The sequence below is a fragment of the Euprymna scolopes genome, chromosome 3, assembly GCF_053919585.1.
Source record: "Euprymna scolopes isolate OS-2025 chromosome 3, ASM5391958v1, whole genome shotgun sequence".
Taxonomy (NCBI): Eukaryota; Metazoa; Mollusca; class Cephalopoda; order Sepiida; family Sepiolidae; genus Euprymna; species Euprymna scolopes.
The window spans coordinates 155,898,624-155,922,418 of record NC_136484.1 but is presented as its reverse complement, the minus strand read 5'-3'; the positions used below and the strand labels follow the sequence as shown (position 1 = coordinate 155,922,418).

The 23,795-nt window shown below is 32.3% G+C and overlaps 1 protein-coding gene across 1 annotated transcript in view; it reads left to right on the top strand.

Moving 5' to 3' along the window:
- Positions 1-23,795, top strand: part of LOC145260053 (translation initiation factor eIF2B subunit epsilon-like) — a 65,445-nt gene that overhangs the window by 3,466 nt on the left and 38,184 nt on the right. The window contains exons 2-5 of the mRNA XM_080118001.1: positions 193-317; positions 8,103-8,279; positions 10,737-10,905; positions 18,542-18,691. Of these exons, the coding sequence (XP_079974127.1) occupies positions 193-317; positions 8,103-8,279; positions 10,737-10,905; positions 18,542-18,691 (621 nt within the window). The remainder of the gene's footprint in view (positions 1-192; positions 318-8,102; positions 8,280-10,736; positions 10,906-18,541; positions 18,692-23,795) is intronic.

Sequence of the window (23,795 nt, the reverse complement as noted above, 5' to 3'; positions counted from 1 at the left end):
ATAATCAAGCCTCGATAATCAATCAAAATCGGAAATGAAACAAAATATTGATAACAAAAGTCAAGAATCGTGCGAAAATGTTACGGTCTATGAGTACTTTGTTTAATTTTCAATCTTTGACTGATTATCGATGCTTCACTATTTTTTTTCGCTCTTTTAAAACTCATTGTATTTTCTCATTCTTCCTTTTAGGTGCTTTTGCCACTTGTAAGTATTCCTATGCTGGATTACACACTGGAAGCTTTGGAGAATGCTGACTTTGAAGAAGTAATCGTCTTCTGTAGTTATCATGCTAAAGCAATTGAAAAACATCTTGAGTAAGTGTACTTTTTTAGTTTTATTTTAAAAACAGAAAATAAAATTTTATGCCTAAACGAGAATTGCTGATCTCTTTGTGCTATTTTGCAAATTTTTTTTTTTTTTTTTTTTTTTACAAAGAAGTCACCACTTATCAAAGTCTAGAGGCCACTCGAAGATAAAGGTTAATGAGTGTACAGTAGTCAATGGGACAATATCATAATAAGCATTAGTGGAAATTCGATAAATATAATACTTAAGAGGACGGCTCATCAAGAACTTGTTTATGTTGAACTTAAAAACGATCATATTGTAGTCGATTGTTAAGAAGGCAACTGGAAGAGAATTTCACAGTTTTCAAGAATTCTGGCGAAAGAACTGATCCATTAAATTATCGCCCCATTAGCCTCCTCCTACTTTTTGCCAAAACATTTGAGTCCATAATTAACCAAGCTCTAGTCCATTACCTTACAGATGCTAAACTTCTGACCGACCAACAATATGAATTTAGGCAAGCCCGTTCCACAACAGATATCCTAAATGTAATCTCTGGATGTATATACCATTCACTGGACAAAGCAGGGGAAGGTAGAGCGGTAGCTCTAGATGTATCTAAGGCTGTTTACAGTGTAAGACATGAAGTTCTTCTCAGGAAAATCAGATCATACAGTATCACTAGACGAATGCTAAACATAATTAAATCCTTCTTAGATAAGAGAAAAATCCAGGTTGTCCTCGACGGTCGTACATCTAAACTATATGATATAAATGCGGGAGTGCCCCAGGGGTCTATCCTTGGACCTTTATTATTCCTAATATTCATAAATTACCTCCCCGACAAAATTTGTCTCTCAGCAAAAATAACCTTCTTAGTGACACACAATATGGTTTTCGTTCTGCTAGATCTACTGCAGATGTGCTTACAGTTATATCTCATAGGATTGGTGAATCTCTCGACGGAGGCAACCTTTCTAGGGCAATTGCTCTTGACATATATAAGGCCTTTGATAGAGTATGGCATGAAGGGTTACTTCACAAGATCTCTAGCTATGGTATAGCTGGAAACTTCTTCTCAATTATTAAATCATTTCTTTCTGACAGGGTCATAAGAGTAGTAGTTGATGGGCAAAAATCAGAAGCTCACAGTATTAATGCTGGAGTCCCTCAGGGGTCCATCCTGGGCCCAACTCTTTTCCTGATCTGCATTAATAATCTTCCAAATCACATCCTTACATCATTTGTAGACATTTATGCTGATGACATTACCATCTATGGTAGCACATCTAAGTCAATAAACGAACAAGTTCTCTCCGATTCTCTCTCCTCTGATCTTGAGCATGTGGTACAATGAGGAAAGGAGTGGCTGGTTACTTTTAATGCATCTAAAACCAAGCTTCTCTCTTTACATCATCAATGTTCTGATCCCCATCTGGCATCAGTTGAAATGAATGGCTCTCGTCTTGAGGAGACCTCAAGTTTTGACAAGCTTCTGGGTTTGACCTTTACTCCTGATCTTAAATGGAACAGGTACATCAAATCTGTGTGGCAAGGTCGCTGGGAAAATGGTGGGATCCTTCTATCTATCCAGTAGATATCTCGCTGCTGATGCAATTCTCTATCTATATAAGAGCCAGATATGTTCAAGGATGGAATACTGTTGCCACATCTGGGCAGGAGCTGCTAGAAAGGACTTGTCCTGCCTTGATAGAGTTCAAAATAGACTTTGTAGCCTCGTAGGAGATGTCCTTTTCTCTTCACTGCAACCTCTATCTCACAGAAGAGATGTTGCAAGCTTGTCTCTGCTGTATTATTATTTTCATGGAAAGTGTTCAACTGAGCTTCAGTCTATGGTCCCCCCTCCCCAAACTTTCACAAGAAACACTTGTCTAGCTTAAAAAACTATCAGTAATTCCCCCCCCCCTCTCGTTATCTGTGCCTAAATCTAAACGTAGATTCCATGAACAAAGCTTCTTTCTTAGAACTACACGCCTGTGGAATTGTCTTTCGTTTTCCTGCTTTCCAGTTGACTACAATATGGTTGTCTTCAAGTCTAATGTAAACAAGTTCTTGATGAGCCATTCCACTTGTTAGTAAATTTACTGAATTTCCATTACTAACAGTTACTATATTGTCCAATTTCTACTGTACACTCTTTAACCCTTATCCTCGAGTGGCCTCTTGGCCTTGATAAGTGGTGACGCCTATGTAAAAGAAAAAAAAGATGGGTAAACAGGCCCGACAGGAAAACAAATGAACACATATCTAAGGAAATGGCAGAAACACTAGAGGATGACCTCCAATCTGTAGTGGTCTGTAGTGGAATGGGGACAAAAATGGACGGTCACATTCAATGCTGCCAAGACTAAACTTGTTTCCTTCAATAATTACAAGAAACCTTCTCTACCACCAATAGCAATGGCCAAAGATTCATTATCTGAAAGTACTTCTTTTAAACTCCTTGACCTAACGTTCACAGGAAACATGAGTTGGAACAATTACATTGAGAGCTTTGCCAGGACCGCTGCAAAGAAGGTAGGCTCTCTCTAACGTGCTAGAAAGCTACTAACGCCCGAAAGTATCCTGTACCTCTATAAGGCCACCATTCGCCCATGTATGGAATATTGTTGTCATATTTGGGCTGGTACATCTGCTACTAGTCTCTCGCTTCTAGACAAGGTCCAAAAGAGAGTCTCCAACCTAATAGGTCCTGAATTGCCATCTAAGCTGCAGATTTTGTCCCATCAATGAAATGTTGCATCCCTCTGCCTGTTCTACAAGTATTTTAATAGTGAATGCTCTGACGAACTGACGAAATCCCACCCCTACACAGTAGAGATCCCTAGATGTAGGAGAGCTTTCTACTCTAGTAGTTTCTTCCCCAGAACCGCTAGACTTTGGAATTCCATTCCAGCTCCCTGCTTCCCCAACTGTACTGACATGCAGAAGTTAAAGTGTAACATGAACCAACATCTTACTGCCTAACTCCCTACATAGTACCCCAGTAGCTTATGTCCCTGATAGTAACTCCCTACACCAAAGTGGCAATGTGCCTTGTTTGGGGTGAAAATGTAATAAAAATTAAAAATGCAGTTCTAAGAAAGAAGCTTTGTTCATGGAATCCATGTTTAAATTTAAGCACAAATAAAGAGTAGGGGAAATTATTGATAGTGGTTTCAGCTAGACAGGTGTTTTTCATGAGAGTTTGGCAAGGAGGGACCATAGATTGGAGCTCAGATGAGTACTTGCCATGAAAATAACGATAGAGCAGACACAGGCCCACAGAAGAGAGCATCCCTTACGAGGCTATGAATTCCAATTTGAACTCTGTCAAGGTAGGATAAGGTGCTTCTAGCAGTTCCTGATGGAAGATAATTCCAAATAATTCAAACTTATGTGACATTTTTGAAGCCATTAACATGGAGAGAAGGGCATGTTGGAAAAACTCAAATTCATCACTGGTTAACACCCCTTAAAACAATTCCTCAAAAATAGTTTGAACTTGGCCTTGTACATCATTGTAATGCCTATGAATTCCCATTAATCATTTAAAAATGATGTTCTTTATAAAAAAATAATATTATTTTATCAATTAATGTGATTTTTTGTGTACAATATTTTCTTTCCTATGTACGGACATTATAAAAAATTTTCTTTTCTTTTTTTTTTCTTGTGCCAGTGAATTATGAACTAGCACCTTTTTAATCTTTAAATTATTTTAATATATTAAGTTATTGTTAAGAAAATAACTAATTTCAGAAGCAATCATTGAACTCTTATAGGATCAATTTATTAAGCTCTGTTTTTCTTACCAATTTGGGTGGACATCATTGAAATACTGACTTCTCTTTCTCTGATACTGATTTGGATTTTGTTCATCTTCTTTATAAACAACTTATATTAGTTTTCTCAAGCCAAAATTTTATTGTTATATTTATCTAAAATAAAAATGAATGTGGGTACATAGATATTTACAAAACATAAACAATGGTACCATATTTATTTTGGTAACACAATTATCCACCAAATTGATACTGTTCAAAGTTTGCTGGTAATTAGAAAATGTTTTTCTCTTGTGTGTTATTGGTCCAGAAATAAAACTTCACCAGATATATTTGACAATGCCTGCATTGAACAAGTAAAAAAATCCTTTTCATGATTTAAAAATTTTTTAATGTGGTTATATAGCACTTCAAAAAACAAACTACCATACTAAATTTATTTTAATAACACAATTAGTCATCAAATTATAACTGTTCAAAGTTTGCTAGAAATCAGAAAATTTGCTGTCTTCTATGCTATTGGTTCAAAAACCAAGTTTTTTTTATTGTATAACTAAAAATGCAGATATTAAACAGTTGTAAAATCTTTACAAATGTATCATATTGTGGAAATTGAACATTAATCATAGTGGAAACAATAAGATCAAATCAATCTAAACAATAAGATCAAAATCCCATTACTTCTCCAAAAATGACAAAGTGCAACTTTGACTGATTTCAACAGCTAACACATTGAACCTTATTAATATGATTCTTAGTACTGTAAAGATGAAGCTAGATTTTTATTTTCATAGTAAATCAAGAAAATAAAACTGATTCAAACCATATAAAAACAGATGGAAACACAATTTGATAATAGGGCAAAAATTTAATTCACAAGAAGCTTTTAACTTTGATTGTTTTTATAAAAGACAACTTAAGCCCACCATATCTATATTGGCTATTTTTAAATGATGACTGTTTTTATATGCATAAACATACAATATTGTATGCCTTAACTAAAATAAAATCAACATTAAAAAATATATCTCCTGTCATTGAAAATAGTGACCTAACTTGATGACTACACTCAAACACAAAACGATTTTTCTGGATATCATAATTTTAAATTGCTAGCTACTACAAGAGAAAACAACATACAATTATACTTTTAATGGATAAATACAGTAAAACGATTGTTTTCTTTAATAGTGGTTGTTCGAAGAAATATTTTTTCAAAACTTTCAATACTTGCCATGTTGAACTTTTAACACAACAAAAAACGAGTAGTTAAAGGTATTTCGGACAACCCAAACTATTAAGTGATATCTATTCTGATTAGTTTCCAAATTTCATCAGGAAGTTCTTAATACAAACGTGGTACAAGCATTTACAAATTGGGGGTGGAGGGGGTCTTTATAAACCGTTACCAAAAATGCTGTTTTATTATGTTCAGATTTTTATCACTTTATTTGCTTAAAACTCTAAAAATTTATAATGTACATTATTATTTATTGATTCATTTGAAAGTATATTCATTTCTGAATAAAACAATAGTATTTTGAGGACATAAAGTGCTTTGGTTTGTAAAATATGATTATTTTAGCAGAAGCCCCTTGAAATCTGTGATTATCAAAAGCGTTTTATCATCCGTGTGTATTGCTAATTACACTCACTTTTTTAATCTCTTCTATTTTGTTTTTATGGTGCTTGGCTATGCTGGATAGTCCTGTTAGTACTAAACAATAAAAAAAACAAAAAAAAACGAACTGGAAATCAAAGTACGAAGAGAAAATGAATTGATTTCAAAACTGAAATTGCCCTAGATAAACTGTCTTCAGCAAATCTTCAGATGGTCGGCATAAACGGTTTCTTAAAAAATTGAATAAAATTGGTGTATATGCTTTAATATATAAAGATTATAACATGAATAAGATTTTAAAGTTAAAATCAATTTGTATTTCATAGTAATATGAAAAAAAGATGTTTCAATACTTTTTTCATCTTGAGTGATACAAAAAACATGCCACCGGTTTCCTTTTTATTTAAATTTCTAATCTAGCATATTTATACATTTCAAACATGCTTCTCTTCTGATTAATTACATGTGTAATCCTAAATAGATTTTAACTCCAAATGGTGTCTCATTTAATATTTAAAAAAAAAACAAAAAAACAACCATTTTTATTGCCTCTGCACAATATTTCATCAAATTCATTGTCATCAATCTGACCACTTATTTACTCTGCACCTTTAACTGTAAAAGCAGGTTATTAAGTAATATGTACTATGTATGTTAAAAATTCAACACCTTTCTCAGCAATTGTAATTCTTAGACTCTATCTACTGGTGCTACTGTTGTGTATTAGCACTCCTAGGGCATTGCCGAATTACTCAAGCAATAAAATTATTATCATTGTGTAGTTGAATTAGATTTGTTTTAAAGAGAAAAATGCAATTCAAGGACAAATATGGTTAAATGACATTTTAGGAATTTAACTTGATTAGATTCTATAAACAATAGCAAGAAGGAATTTTAGATAAATAAAACAAATATGTTTACAGAAAAAGGATGTAGTTTTCATAACTAGCATAAACAATAATTGAAAAATTGGTCTGCTGTCTAGAATCTGATGTAGAGATCACTTAAGATGACATGGATTTTGGGGTAGAGATTGAAAGACACGTAGAATTGAGTCAAAAGTTGGGAGTCAGAAAGAGAAGGCCAAGTCTGCAACCAGAGGGGAAAAAGATGGTCCATGTACAGTAATGACTCCAAATAGAGAAAAATGTTGAATATAAAAGTCTAGGACCAGTGTTGCAGCTTTCCAATGGGGAAACATTCGGTAAATAAAATTGCTGTACCATCAAGACTTCGAGTTGTACAAATCTTCATTTGCAGCTTTTCTGAGGATCCATCAAATCAAGACCAAAGATGGACCAGGTATATTTCTCCATTGACCGATGTAAAACCCCAAATAATTATTCGTTCTTTGTGCTGTAAAAGTATGTATATTCTTGTCCCATTATGAACTGTAATTAAATGTACATACACACACACGATGAACCATAGAAAAACTAGATTAGACAATTACAACACTAGACTGTCATAGACAAACATACATATACACAAATGTATATACACTCTGTATACATACATTCATTAGAAGAACACTTTATACCACTAGACAATACACAAATTTAGACACACATGTATACATACATACACACACATATATATATCAACAATATTACATATTCATATTCAATTTTCTGCCATGATCACTATATATATATATATATATATATACACCCTGGCAATATTACGGTACCAGATTAGACTGTCTTCAGTTACTAGCTTCCTGATCTAAAATGATTGATGTTATATTTTTTCCTTTCCCTTTTGCAAAATTCACCCATGTTTTGCAAAAACGAAAACAACAATTTTCTTTATTGCGGATTATTATTCTCATCCTTATTAGTTGTTTTTTCACAATGTTTCGGCCAACTATTCCTCTGGCCTTCGTCAGGTGATAACCGCGACAGATAGGAACTTCGAATTTCCTAACTGCATTCTCAGCAATCACTGCCATCCGTAGTTGTTGTCTCAACGGATGGCAGTGATTGCTGAGAATGCAGTTAGGAGATTCGAAGTTCCTATCCGTCGCGGTTACCACCTGACGAAGGCCAGAGGAATAGTTGGCCGAAACATTGTGAAAAAACAACTAATAAGGATGAGAATAATAATCCGCAATAAATAAATTAATATAAATAAATAAATACTCATCTCAACAATTTTCTTTTACAAAACAACTAAACCAAATTCTATAAATAAATTTGAAGATATGAAGAACTTGAAGAAAAAATCTTTTTCCAAAATTTCTGGATTAGGCATTAAATAACCCAAAAATGGTTGATATGCTGTAAAATAAAACTAAACTCCATGAAAATATTTCACCTTTCAAGCCAACCATGTGTTATTCTTATTAATGCCTGTATATTTGATCTTGCAATTTATGAGTTTCTTATTTTTTTCCCCTTTTTCAGACGTTGGCAGACTAAGGCTTCATTTACTCTCATAGTTTTGACTTTAAAAGGCTGCTTTTCCCTTGGTGATGCAATGAGAGATATTGACAACCGCAACCTCTTGAGAAGTGACTTTGTTTTAATATTTGGAGATTTAGTTACAAACTTAAAATTAGATGAACTAATTGAAGTACACAAGTAAGTAAACATGATCTATCAACTGATGGACACTTTCTTGTTTAATAAACAATTAATTCATAATAATATGCTTACACTTTACTTTATTTTCTGTCACATCGTCAGTAATATATTGGTGTTAAAATTACTTATTGCAAACCAATATTACAACAATTACAATTTTGTTATATATTTCTCAAATTTTTTTGCGTAAATGTATAGTTTAAGTTATTTTATTTGCTCATTGATAACAATCAGCAAAAAATTATGTCTATATTTTTGTACTCTTTCTCAATCTCACAACCATTAATTTAAATACATGGTTTAGTTATATATATATAAAATTATAGAAATGATATTCTGACATGATGGAGAGATGAAAAAAAGAAACAAATTAAACTTCCTTGAGAAATTTAATTTGAAAAAATAAAATACCAGTACAATATTTGAAAATATACTTGTTCTTTGCTCTATTTCAGGATTAAAAAGCCATTGCCATTCAAAGTGTATATAGCATTGTGGAATGGAGAACGACATCTTTTAACATCATCAGCCATTAGATGTTAAAAAAATATGATGCAATTTCTCTTCTTTTTGGAATAAATATGGTCATTATAATTCAAATATTAGATACATGATTTAAATATTATTATGGGTATTATTTTCTTTTGTCTAAATAACTTAATTTTAGATACAGGTTAACTTATTAACATCTTGCCCAAGGGTCACCTGGAGCTGTGCAAGGCAGGGGCGTTCATTTTGGAGTGTACATACCTGCTTACCTAAACACAAACAGGGCCTAGTATTTCCAAAATGGTTACCAATCTAGTACTAGCAGACTCAGCATTGCTTAACTTTGGTTATCTAATGAGAACCAATGTGTCAACATGCTTTCAATTCAAATCAAAAAGCATTAAATATTTCACACAAGATCCTACACTAAACTGACTTTTCCAATTTAAAAGAGAGTAGCATTGTGACATATTTCTATTCAAACTTCTATTTCTCTACCTCTCTATATCTGTCTTTCTTTTCTCCTTCATTTTAGTGCTCCCTTTTCCCTCGCCTCTCTTTCCCCTACACAAAGCCCATTCCTCTCTAGCTAAACATACTTGCCAAAATGAGAGAAAAAATTGGCAGTGAGTATATACACTGTTTAAGATAAATCTGTAAAACAGGGCTTACGAACAAAGACAAGGTAACTGCCATTAACCAACTAGCCATTTCTGTGATAACATACAGTTTTGTCATTGTTGACTGATCAAAAAGAGACATTAATAACTCAAATTTTAAGAAGGTCCCTATCATTCCAGTAATTATAGGAGCAATTAGACTCATGAAAAAGAATTTCAAAAACTACCTCGCAAATATACTCTGTAAACTAAGTAAGTGCAAGAGAAATTCAAGCAATTGCACTTAAATGGACAGTCAGAATCTTAAAAAGATCTCTCAGTTGGAATATATAAGATAGCGGGTGAATTTTTGGCACCCAGTAGGATGCCCCATCTCTAGCTTGAACAAACTGCTAAGAAAATTAAAAAAAAAAACAACTAGAACCTAGAAAATAGAGCTATTAAACCTGACATAGTAATATGAAACAAGGAAAAAAAGCAACATTAGAAACATCTTTGATGCCCGGGTAAAAAGAATTGAGAGGGAAAAGATAAAATACCAAACCCTTATGTACAACATGAAAAGAAATTTGAATCTTAGGAAGATTTTTATCATTCCAATAATTAAAAGAGCAACCATACTCATGAAAAAGAATTTCAAAAACTATCTGGTAAAAATATTCAGCGAACCCAAATGCAAGAGAGATTCAAAAAATTGCACTTAAAGGAACGGTTATGATTTTAAGAAGATCTCTCTGTTGGAATATGTGAGACTGCGGGTGAATGTTTTGCATTTGGTAGAATGCCCCGTCCCCAGCTTGAACAAACTGAAAAAAATTGCCCCTCCCCTCCAAAAAAAAAAAAAAAAACAAATAACTCTCCTTTATATAATAGATTCCTTCAGTAATGAGTCAATTTTTTTTTTTTTTCCAAATTAGTACAAAACACTGAAAAACTGCCCTCTCTGATGAAACCTGGCTCAGTCTCCCCCCCCCTCCGCTTCCCTAGAAAATGAATAATTTTTGTAAATTTTAGATATTACTCATCCAGGACAATGCTAGTTAAGAATATACCAAGTTTATGGATCTTTGTTTTGTAGTGTGTGACTTTTAGTTGGACATGCATACATATATGCGCGCACACACACACACACACACACACACAGACATACAGATGCATGCACAACTGCCTTTTATATAATAGATGGGGTCTAACTTAATAATATATCATGAGCCTCTTCGATACATCAACTGTGCCTAGAAGATGTGGGACATATTTTCTATTTTATATATCTATACTTCACTCACAGTATTCTTATGCAGATTTTATTTTCAATTAATTTATTAATATTATTTATCTTTTGTAGAAGAACACGTGAAAAAGATAAAACTGCTGTGCTTACGATGGTAATGACAGAAGTGAGTGCTTCTCATCCCAGTCGTCATTACGACAATGATTATCTAACTGTTATCTCTCGGAATGATAATCGTGTCCGCCATTTTCAAAAAGCTGCCCATGAATTCAAAATACCAAGTGTAAGTTGTTCATTTATTTTGCAAATGAATAAAAAAAAGTTACTTTACAGATTTTTATACTCTTTTGCACCCTAAACAAGGCATATTGCCATTTAGGCATAAGGGGTTGCTATTTTGGATAATGTCTAACAGAACTATAGGGAGTTGAGCAGCAAGATGTCTGTACATATTACATTTAAACTTCTGCATTTTAACACAGTCAGAAAAACAAGAAACAGAATTCTAGCAGTCTTGAGGGAAGAAACTATTAGAGTGGAAGGTTTTCCAGCATCTAGGGACCTCAACAGTGAAGTGGTAGGATTTTGCTGCTTCTTGGGTTGAGAGTATGTATCTCAAGGGGGTACAAGTGTTCTGAGTTCATCAGAGCACGTTCCATTAAAGTACTTGTAAAACAAGCATGGGGATGCAACATTGCGACAGAGGTTGAAGCTTGGCCGATAGTGTGGGATCTATTAGATTTGAGACTCTTTATTGAACCCTGTCTAAAAGGAAAAGATTAGTGGTCGTGAAAGCCCACCAGAGATAGCAACAGGGTCTCTTTCCATGCATGACATGGTGCTACAACTATCTTGATATTATACAACTGATGAGAGAGCAGTTGCTCTAAGCGCTACCAATGAGTTAGGGCTCCTCTACTGTCAGGCGGAAACAGCAGCCAGACAAACTGTCAATCAAGTACCCTCACCCTCCAAAACAAAACCGGCCCAGATTAACCAAGTGAGCACAAGTGGCATGCAAGCAAACCCAATTTGCTCAGTTTGTGAGAGAAAGAAAGAAGTTGGGGATAGGGGAACGGTGCTCAATGTCCTAGTCAGGAAACAAGGCCAAGCACAGGGTGACTCCAGTGGGTTCTTGTTATTGTACTTCTGTGCCTAGCTAATAGACAAAGGAGTGTGAAAGCCAGCAATAGGCAAAGCCTATCTACTCCTTAAGCAATTTAGATTTGCAAACCGGAGAATTTGTTCGAGTCACCAGCTCTAGAAAGATTGTCGACTATGACTGAGGAGGCCTCTCTTTCTCATCAGAGTTTTCTTTCTTCTAGATGGATGACCTGACATGATCTATGAATCCATCATTCCAAGAGGGTAACTATGTCTGGTTTCTACACCAGGTATTTCTATGCCTCTGCATGGCTGAGAATATTAAGTATCATACTGAAATAAAGTTTTGTTCTATTCTAAATAAATAAGCGTAGAATTAGAGATAGATTTCTCTTTAACATAAGAGCAGCATGTATGCAGTAAGTATGGTAAGAAAACTAATCTGTTTTAGTAATTAATTTGTTTTAAAATAAGTGAATAAAATATTAATAAGTATCTGGATATGTAAGTAATACAAACCAAAGAAATAAAAAGAAATGGTTGGATTAGATTTGCATATAAGTTACATACAAAACGTAATAGATAAATATACTTATCTTGTTGTTCATTCGAACGATTCAAGAAGGGGCTACCTAACAGACCAGTATCTCCAAATGGAATGAATTTGGGTTGCCAAGATTACTATCGATTTCAGAGTAGTAATAAAAGGAGGGGTGCCTGAATTCGTTTCACAACTACGGCAGTTGATTAACACACACGTCGAACTTCTAAAGCTTGAATTCATTTCACAACTACGGCAGTTGATTAACACACACGTTGAACTTCTAATCACACTGATGCAGTTGATACATACTGTCGTCGATCTTCTGAACATACTCCTTTTATTGTCCAAGCGTTCGTCATCAGCCAATCAGCGGCCAGAAAAACAGTCACGTGAGGCCTGACGTCATCGCTCAATAATCTTACAAAAACTACAGCCGCCATTTTTAATTTCTGCCCTCCCTGTGAGCCTCCCAGCAGGTAAGACAACATGCGCAGACACGTGGTCGCTTTCTTCCTTCATTCTGTTCGACTTTACAGTGCCTTAAGGGCCAAGTGCGTTCTTTTTAGGAGTCGACTGGTAGTTTTTCTTCCCCCTTGTATTTAATTTGAAGGATAATTTTCAATTTTTTTTCTCATATTAATTTAAAAACATACAAACTCGTTTTCCAAAAATAATGAATACTAGCAAATAGTGACACATTTTCTCTCTTGTATTCATGTTGCTAACAAGTTTGACTTGTGAGGCGGAAATTTGGAAACAAAGAGTTTTAAGCGAGTAGATAGCACAGAATATAGAAAAAAAAATAAATAAATAAGAAAATAAAAATGAGTAATATTTACCAGTTCAGAAATTGAGTTTTAAGCAAGATAATAGTGCGTTTTTTTTTTTCTTTTTTATGGCGACGACCAGTTCGCCACATTAGAGGGTCGGTGGGTAGATAGCAAACTTACTTTTTATATCTATCAGACTAGTTTGTATTGAACGTTTAAACCTTTTTAATTATATTAGCAATACACATGAAAAAATTTAAATGGCTTAAAATATTTCAATATTGGTATATATAAAAAGAGCTTGATAAGCTAAGAAAGAATCTTTTTAAATTTTTAAAATCCAATTAAAATCAAGGAAGTTATGACTATTTTTATGCCCTGCGTGTTTGGATATTTTCCCCTCTTTAAGACCATATGCATTTTGTCACATTTTTTGCACTACTTTTTCAGTAAAAATGCAATATCTTTGTTAAAGTACAAGACTAAGCAATGAAATTTGCCATATAAGTGTATTTTTGTACAAGGAATCTGAATATGCTATTGAAAATCTCCAGAAATGAATGGTTTCCAAATCTGCAGTAAATGCACATAAATATGCTGCGATTGCCATGTATTCATTAAAAGAAAAGAAGTGAGAGAACTCGGTTTAGTTGTAATGCATTTTATGTGCCAAAAACTGAAATCAAAATCTAGGATTGGTTAAAAAATTAATATATTGCAATATTTCTTTGGCATTATTGTAGATTAATACCTTCTCTGCTACCCCCTCCCCATCTGACCACCTCTCCAAAATATCTGATTCTACCTTTATAGACAATTGCATGTGAACAACTTGAAAAACTTTAATAAAAGATAAACAAAAATTATTTTAGAATTTAATGTAAAATGATTTCTCATTTTGAATCATTCAAACGTTTTAGGGCAGTTACCCCCCACCCTTTTTCCTATGATAGATAAATCCTGGGTGTTTTTTTTTTTTGTTTGTTTGTTTTCTAAAAGGTGATTATGCATAGTTTTAAGAGTCTTTGTCCAATTATGAGAATGTAGGGAGGTTGCCACTCTGACTTTGGGTTAATGATAGGGCCAAGGAAAATTATGTGTGAACATCCTGAAGACTTGATAGAAACAAAACAAAAACAATTTTAGAATTTAGAGTGGGGGTTGGTTTCACATAAATGTAAAATAATTCACCATTTCAAGGCGATCCTAGCGTTTTAGGAAAGTTGACCAATTTATTTGGGGGGGGATTAATCATGTGCACTTTTCTTTAAACGTTTTTATGCTTTTTTTTTTTTTAAACGTTTATATGAGCTCAAAGAGAAAGTTTGTTTAGTAGGGAGCTCTGCCACTTGTACTTAGTGTTATTGTTAAGGCTAAAGGTTTTAGGAGGAGGCTTGCCACTCGTACCTAGGATTAAACATAAAATTAAGTTTTTGATACCCATTGTGAAACTTTACAAGAATTATGACAAACAGACAAAAATAAATGTTATTTAAAAAAGTGACGTCCCTCTAACAGAAAACATGATGCTTGGAAAAATATCAAGTATTTAAATTCTTTTTAAATATAAAAAAAAGAAACAAGTTTTTGCTAAAGCTGACAAATTGTTAAAAATTTTGAATTAATGTTATTTTGATTTTTAATTACATTTCATGCCTTTTCCTACCGTTGTTATTTTTTAACTGAGCACCTCCTACAAATATTTAAATATAGATTTGTTTTTTTTAATAATCGGGTAGATTAGTTTTCATTCGATAATAATTTACTGAAAACATTTTTTAAGGGACGAAAATTAGAAGTGTGTGTACCGTTCGTACACGTGAACCAAAACATCATATTTCACATTTTCACTTGTTAAAATATTGAAAAATTTACTACTACCCAATTTTTAGAAATATTTGTATGGTTGATAACAAAATGGCTCTAACTAAACATTAAGATTTTTTTTTTATAACCAGATTTTCAATTAAAAAAAAAAAAAATCGATTTGGAATAAAAATAAACAACAAAAACAAATGTCTGTTTACACCATGTTATTGCTGCTGCTGAGTGCTACGGTCACTAATACTACAGAAGTCTTGATTCAAATTCACAACGATTTTTTCAGATATTATGTTTTTAAATTGCTATGTACCACTAGAGAAAACACTGTTCAATCATCTTTTTAACGAATAAACATAGTAAAAAGATTGTTTTATTTAATAGTGAATGTCCGAAGAAAATTTTTTTCAAAACTTTCAATACTCATCATTTTGAAATCTTTTTTTTAACACAACAAAAAAATGAGTGGTCAAATGAATTTTGGACACTCGAAATTATTAAAAATGATATCTCTTTTGGCTAATTTCCAAATTTTATTAAAAATTCTTAACAGAAACACAGTACAAATGTTTAGAAATCCGAGGGGGGGGGTCGTTACAAAATCTTACCGAGAATGCCGTTTTATTATGTTCACATTTTTATCATTTATTTGCTTAAAACTCTAAAAATATATAATGTATGTTATTATTTACTAATTCATTTGAAAGTATATTTATTTCCGAACAAAACAGTGGTATTTTGAAAACTTAAAGTGCTTTGGTTTTTAAAATATGACTATTTTAGCAGAAACCCCTTGAAATCTGTGATTATCCAAAGCGTTTTTATGGCCATGTGTATTGCTAATTATATGCATATACGTCAGATATAAATATGTATATGTACACGTACACACACGCACACACATTCTTGCACATATCCATATGTGTAGGCACACAGCCAATGAAATAAAAATATCAAAATGTTTGAATAGCAAAGAGGGAATTTTGAAAATCAAGTTTTGCTCTATTTTAAATAAATAAGCGTAGAATTAAAGATAGATTTCCCTCTAACATTAAGAAACTGTGTATGCAGTAAGTATGGTGAGAAAACTAATTTGTTTCAGTAATTAATTTGTTTTTGGTGTAAAAGTTTGTATTGCATACACGGTTTCTTAATCTAGAAAATGAAAAACTAAGATCTTTATTCATAACAATAACGACCTTTGCTTTCCATAATTTGATTCAATCTGTAACCAAGCTTATAAATGCATTGATTATAAAATTATTTAGGTTTTAACATAGTTTCAATGATATATTTTCATCAGACATGGAATCAGATTGCGTTTTTTCCTTTTTATTTTATGTTGTATTGACTTCTTAAAAATTGTAATTCAAATTTATACAATCACCCTTCAAGACCAAACAGATTTTGATTTTCTAGTAACACCATACCACAAGAAAGAAAAAACACAAACTGATTCCATATCTGATCAAGACGTATATTATTGAAACTAAGTTGATTTTAAATTGTTAAATAAATGTTTAATAAAAAAAATAATTCTGCATTGTATTGGTTTCTTACAAATTCTTATTCAAATTTACATAACTCTTAGATTGAGGAAAAAAAAATCTCTTAATAAAACTATGTTACTATTTCTCATGTGTATGTGTTTATCGCCTCTACGTGACTTAAATATTTTTTATTTATTTACTATTAATCATTTATTAAAATCAAAGATGCAATAGCATACAATAAAATGCAATTTAAAAAATAATCCTATTAAAAAAAATTGGCTCTATAAGTGGATATCTAAAAATCAAAATAATGCATTTAAAGTAAAACCACTGGTATGTACATGTCATGTCAAAATCAACAAAAATTCTAAAAATCATGAAAAATTGTCGAGTAGATCTGCTAGAAATATTTTTTTACTAAAGAGCATCGTTATTATCAATCCACCATTTTCTAATTCAAAACATCGAAAGTTAACAAAACGAGGGAGATGAGTCAGGTGGTCATAAAGTAAAAACTAAATTATTTGATAAATCTTATTTTTTCTTGTAAATATTTTTCTGTTCTACCATTTAAAAAAGTTTTTTTACTAATTTTGATATGACATGTAATTACCTACTTATGTTTTTATTTAAAACGAACTTTAGATATCCACTTATAATGCACGAGTACTAAAAATTATATTATGAAATTAAATCTACCAAAATGTATTTTGTTTCTCTGTAAACTAGTCAGTTATTTAAAAAAAAAATGAATTATTTTATAATCCTTTAAGTTTTGAAAGTAATTTGGAAACATTTAAATTGTTGAATAGTAAATCCTCATGTTTAATACTATATGAGGATTTACTAAAAATTAGAGTTGAAAAGTTTTTTAGTTGTATTCACCCAAACAAGGCATATTGCCACTTGGACGTAAGAAGTTACTATTTGAGAGCATTTTTATAGGAGATGAGCACGATATTGGTTTACATTACATTTAAACTTCTGCATGTAAGTACAGTCAGGGAAGCAGGTAATAGAAGGAATTTCAAAGTCTAGTTGTATGGGGGAAGAAGTTATTAGAATAGAAAGTTTTCTAACATTTGGAAGTTATCTATACCAGATAATGTTATAGTGATTGAAACATTACCTTAACAAAATTAGTTACAGTTTTAAAGCAATTTGTTTCAATTAATAATTTCATGACCAAATGATACTTTTACTTAACTGTTTATACTTATCGGCACAAAATCTGCTTATTCTCTATTGTCAATGGAAGAATCTCTTTCCATTGACTCAAACAACCTCTGACTTATGACATTTTGGGCAATTTGTCTGAAATATTTCTTATAACTTGAAATAAAAGTAAATAGATTTACTCATAACTTTAGGTTCTTGTCCAGAATTAACCCTATATTAAAAAACAAAAATAAAGAAAAATCTGTATGATGAAACAAAAATTTCATCTTCCAAAAATCATGTAAATTGAAGTAATTTTATTTTCAAATAATAGAATAAAATTTTATGAGTAACCAAAGAGCAGCTGTCTTGTTCACTGTTTTGAAAACAAAAAAGAGGGATACCTCATCAATAATTTAATTCATGCGATATTTATGTTTTAATGTCTACAATTCCCATTAATTCCTTAAAAATAATTATCTTATTTAAAAATAAAACTATTTGATCAATTTACATAATTTTTAAAATATATTTTTGTTTCATCATGGATACATACATCATACAGATTTTTTTTTAGTTTTTTTTTTTTTTTTTTTAATTCTGGACAAGAACTCAACCTGATGATGATTATGTGGAATCCAAATATGGACTTAAAGATGTTTGCTAAAATAAATTTTCGATTTTTGGTAAATGAAATAATTATGTAGAATAGTGACTTTTTATTATTTTATTAGATAAACTTCAACTATTTAAAAAAATGACCAAAAAGTAAACATTTTTTACTTCAAACCTATATTTTAAGTTGACCGTAATTTTTTTATTTTTTTACATTTGAAAAAAAAAACATGTTTACTTTTACAAAGACTTTTCCAAACATTACTAGAAAAAAAAAAACTCACACCAGCTTAGGTTTATTGAATTGTGTACAATAAATTGATTATTCTTTTTGTAAAAAGGATTGATATGTTGTAAAATAAATTTTTATTTTTAGTCTGTATGAATAATATTTTTTATTTTGTTTCTTACCAGGCTGTAGCAAAAGATGAAGTGAATATCCTGTTTGGTCTTCTCGACAGTCACATTTGCATCTGTTCTCCTGTCATTCCTCAAATGTTCATCGATGATTTTGACTTTCAAACTAGAGATGATTTAATCAGAGGAGTTCTTATAAATGAAGAAGTCAGTCTTTATTTTATTCCTTTTTATTTCTGCTTTTTTTATGTTTAAAACTACAAATTAAAAATGAATTTTATATTTGTTATGAAACTCTTAAGTGAGTACTAGTATTTGCAAAAGAAACGGTACTTGTACAGTTTAATCAAGACATTAAAAAATGAAAATATAGAAAAAAAGTTTAAATTGTACGTATCTGTTATGGAATGAAGTTCTCTGAAAACAAATTTCACTTAATTTCATCAAGTAGTTTTTTGTTTTACAGCGAAGAAACAATTTGTTATGATACCGAGCAAAAGGTTCGATTTTTAGGAAGAAAAGCTAGTAATAAAGATGGGGAGGGAGTGTCGGCGCTTTAACTGGAGTTATCTCCCGTGTTGTTTCTAAAATTCAAACAAAAAATTAAAACAAATCCAAGATGTCTGCCTTCAACGTGCTGTCATAAAAACGTGTTTTTCCGCCGTCAAAAAAAATACTTGATCAAATGTAGTGAACTTTTTTTTTCGGAGATCTTCAGTTCAAAACGGATACGTACAATATAACCTTTTTTCGATATTTTCATTTTTTAATGTCTTGATTAAACTGTACAAATACCAGAGAAACTATCAACAAAGGAAATGAAGTTTGCACTATTTTTCTCTCTGTTATTTTAATTAAAAATTAAAATATGTAATAGATTATATCTTGATTGTCATATATTCAGGAATCTGAGAAAAGATGATTGATGATTATTTAACAGCTAATATCTTATTTTTTGTATTATTTGAACTATTATTCTCATCTTGGTGGTTTTTGTTTTGTTTTTTTCACAACGTTTCAGCCAATGTAACCTCCGGCCATCTTCAGATGCATTCACACTGAATGTTATTATATTATAACATCCAGTGTGAATGCACCTGAAGATGGCTGGAGGTTACATCAGCTGAAACGTTGAAAAAAAAACAAATAAAAACAACCAAGATGAGAATAATAGTTCAAATAATACAAAAATATAATTATAAATCCTCATATCCAAAATATAAATTCATCAGGTGATAATCTTATTTGTTGAGAATTATTTGTGAAATGAGTTTTGGCAGGGTTTTATTGAAAACTATATATAAATATATCAAGAAGGCAGATAACTCAAGTTTTACCATTTTTTTTATCATTCAAAAAAAAAAAACGAGGGAGGGGTAACTTTTTTTTTTTTTATAAGAAATAGGGTTAATAAGATGTAGTTATCCCTGGATAACCAAAAGCAAAGAAAAATATTATTTTACTATTTTCTAATTTTATTTTTTTTTAAGGATGAAACTTTAGAATTACTCTCATGCTGGATGCATTTATGTATCAGCCATGTTTCTTTTCCATAACTCCTTTTCTAATATACAAAACAAACTTATTGTTGTGAAGGAACATAACTGGCTATACACCGGTTACAAACTGTATATATATATTGGACTGTTTGGCAGACAGCGGCAGACAAGCAGTCGCAGTAAGACGGATAGTCTTACGTGTTGATTATCAGACTTTCTTCCCCATACTTGTTACTATGTACTTCTATTTACCTTAGGCGAGCAGCCTTACGTTTCTGTATTATAAATAAACCCCATTACACATACCACTCGGTGTAACTCACGTTTGTCTTTATTTCCTAAGTATTTAGGAATATAACAATGGCGACGAAAGGATGTTCTTTCTCTTAACAGAGATAAATTACCGTACCAAGGACTGTGTACAATGCAAGGATTTTTTGTTTTACGAAAAAAACAAACTACACAAGGATTTTTGACCACGTGCGTCAATGAATTTAAAAATTTTTCCTACCTAAAGTAGCGAAAAGTACGGATTTTTCTTCGTAAAGAACTCACAAGAAATTATAGAAACATGTTCAAGGTAAAGTGGAATTTATATTTATTTTGACAAGTAAAAAAAAAAAAAAAAAAAAAAAAAAATGGTCGCAAGTTGAATTCGAAACTACACTAAAGGATTACGAGTTTCGAAAGAAAAAATATAAATACAACGACTATTGTACCATTTTATGCCACGTGGGAACGGCAGCCATATATTTTTTTTTTTTGGAAAATTAATTGTTTGTTATTGCCTTTATATAAATAATTGGAACTATTTGTCGTGGGAAGTAAGAAATATTTTGTGTATGAACTTACGTTGTTGAAAAAAAAAAAAAAAAAAAAAAAGAATTATTTTACAAAGCCTGTTGAATTACTATGGATGAACTTTGTTGAAACGTGTTGTGTCTGCATATTGCTACTAATTTACGATATATGTAAATTTACGATTTTTCTTTGGAATTATTGTGTAGAATTCGAAAAGACATTTTTGTACTAGAAGCTAACATGGAACAATTAGCAGAGTTAACTAAGGCTCTAGCCCTTAGCATCCAGGAACAGACAAAAATGACTCAACAATTTTTAGCGCAACAACAACAACAACAACAAATTCAACAACAACAGCTACAGCAACAGCTGCAACAACAACAAGAAAGAACACAAAAAACTTTAGAGGCACAACAAGAACAAACAAACATACTACAACGACAAATGTCGACACAGCAAAAGAATTTAGAAAAGCTAATTCTAACGTCGACCGGGAAGAAGACTAATTTTTCTGCCGAGGGTATTTCAAATTCACTAACGGAATTTCGTTACTCCCCGGATACTGGTGTTACTTTCCCTGCATACTACAGAAGATACGAAACAATTTTTACGAAAAGATGTTTAGACTGGACCGATGAGGAAAAAGTTACCCTGCTACTACAAAAACTGGGTACTGATGAAAACACCAAGTATGCAAATCTAATTCTACCAAAAAAACCGGAGGAGGTTTCGTTCGAGGAAACAATTAGTACCTTGTCGAAAATATTTGATAAAAGGGATAGCCTATTTCACTCTAGATACAAATGTTTGAACATTCAGAAGGCAGAAGCTGAAGACTATCTAGAATATGCTTGCACTGTGAACTGTTTATGCGAATCATTTAAATTGAATGAAATTTCCGCAGACCAATTTAAATGTTTAATCTTTGTACAAGGTCTCACAGCACCAAGGGACAAAGATATACGTTCACGGATCCTAACAATTATGGAGGCGGATCCTAACATAACATTGCAAAAAGTCACTGAAGAGTGTCAACGTCTGATTAACATAAAGAAAGACAACACTCGCATTGAAGAGAAAAATATTTTTAAGGTGCAGCAAGTAAAAAGGCAAGGGACCACAAGAAAGTCCAGGTTCCAAGAACACAGGATCCTTAAAGGATACAAAGACCCAAAGCTAAAGTGTAAATGTTGTGGTAGTTTAAGACACAACAATAAGACCTGCTGGTTTAGGAACAAAATATGTTATGAATGTGGTCTCAGAGGTCACAAGGGAACATACTGTGCCCAGAAGAAAAGACAAGGGACCGATAATGTAAATACGCTTCGCATGAATAAAGAAAAAAGCTGCGAAAGACGGAAATATGTTGATGTTCGGATAAATGGACATCTGGTTACATTGCTTCTGGATAGCGGTGCAGATATTAGTATTATAAATGAAGATATATGGAAAAGGATAGGTCGACCTGAATTAACGAAAACCAGAAAGACGGCGAGAAGTGTGTGCGGCAAAAGATTAGAGTTCAAGGGAGAATTAAAATGCAAAGTGACATTCGCTAACCAGACTCATAAATCCAAAGTGTACGTCGTACCAGGAAAGAATACATGCCTGTTTGGGGTAGATTGGATTGTCCTGTTTAATTTATGGGAGAAACCCATAAATTCGTTTTGTAACGTTTTAACTGCAGAAAAAGCAAACCAAAGGGAAGACTTCCTGAAGGATTTGAAAACTGAATTTCCCAATGTTTTTGCCGAAGGACTAGGACTCTGTATTAAGACAGAGGCAAAATTTGAATTAAAGAAAAATGCCACTCCAGTATTCAAACCTAAAAGGAATGTGCCTTTTTCAGCGATGGACGCAATCGAAAAAGAGTTGGATAGACTTCAACAACTGGAAGTCATTGAAAAAGTTAACCACACAGATTGGGCAAGTCCAACCGTGTATGTAAAGAAAAAAAATAACAGAATAAGGGTCTGTGGAGATTTTTCAACGGGTTTAAATGACTGTCTATTGGACCATAATTATCCCCTTCCGTCCGCAGAAGATCTGTTCTCTAAGCTTAACGGAGGAAAAATTTTTTCTAAGATAGACCTCTCAGATGCTGACTTGCAAATTAAGATCAGCGATGAATGCTCCAAATACTTAGGCATAAATACTCATAAGGGCATTTTTAAGCTAAAGAGGCTTCCTTTTGGATTAAAGGTTGCTCCTGCTATTTTCCAGCAAATTATGGACACGATGCTGGCAGGGTTGGAATTTTCAATGGCCTACCTTGACGATATCCTAATTAAAAGTGAAAATTTGCAAGATCATAAGAAGCATGTAAAAGAAGTATTCAAAAGAATACAGGAATTTGGTTTTAAATTGAGCCCAGAAAAATGCGATTTTTTTATGAAAAAAATTAAATATCTAGGTCAAATAATCGACAAAGAGGGTCGAAGACCGGATCCACAAAGGACTGAAGCAATTGAAAAGATGCCTGCTCCAGATTCAGTGACAAAATTAAAATCGTTTTTGGGATTAGTTCAATACTATGCAATTTACATCCCTAACATACATAATTTAAGAGCTCCTCTTAACGAGTTACTGAAAAAGGGTGTTAAATGGAACTGGAATAAGGAATGTGAATCTGCTTTCCAAAATATCAAAAGATGTCTACTGTCAGACTTAGCATTGGCACATTTCAATCCAGAAAAGGAACTAATACTAGCAACGGACGCCAGTGATTACGGTGTTGGCGCTGTATTACTTCACAAGTATGAGGATGGTAGGACAAAAGCTATCGCCCATGCTTCAAGAACGTTGGTTGCAGCGGAGAAAAATTACAGCCAAATTGAAAAAGAGGCGCTGTCGATAATATTTGGAATTACAAAGTACAATCGATTTCTCCATGGACGATCTTTTATTTTGCAAACCGACCATAAACCCCTACTTACCATATTTGGATCAAAGAAAGGCATTCCCACACATACTGCGAATCGATTACAGCGATGGGCTGTAACCCTCTTAAA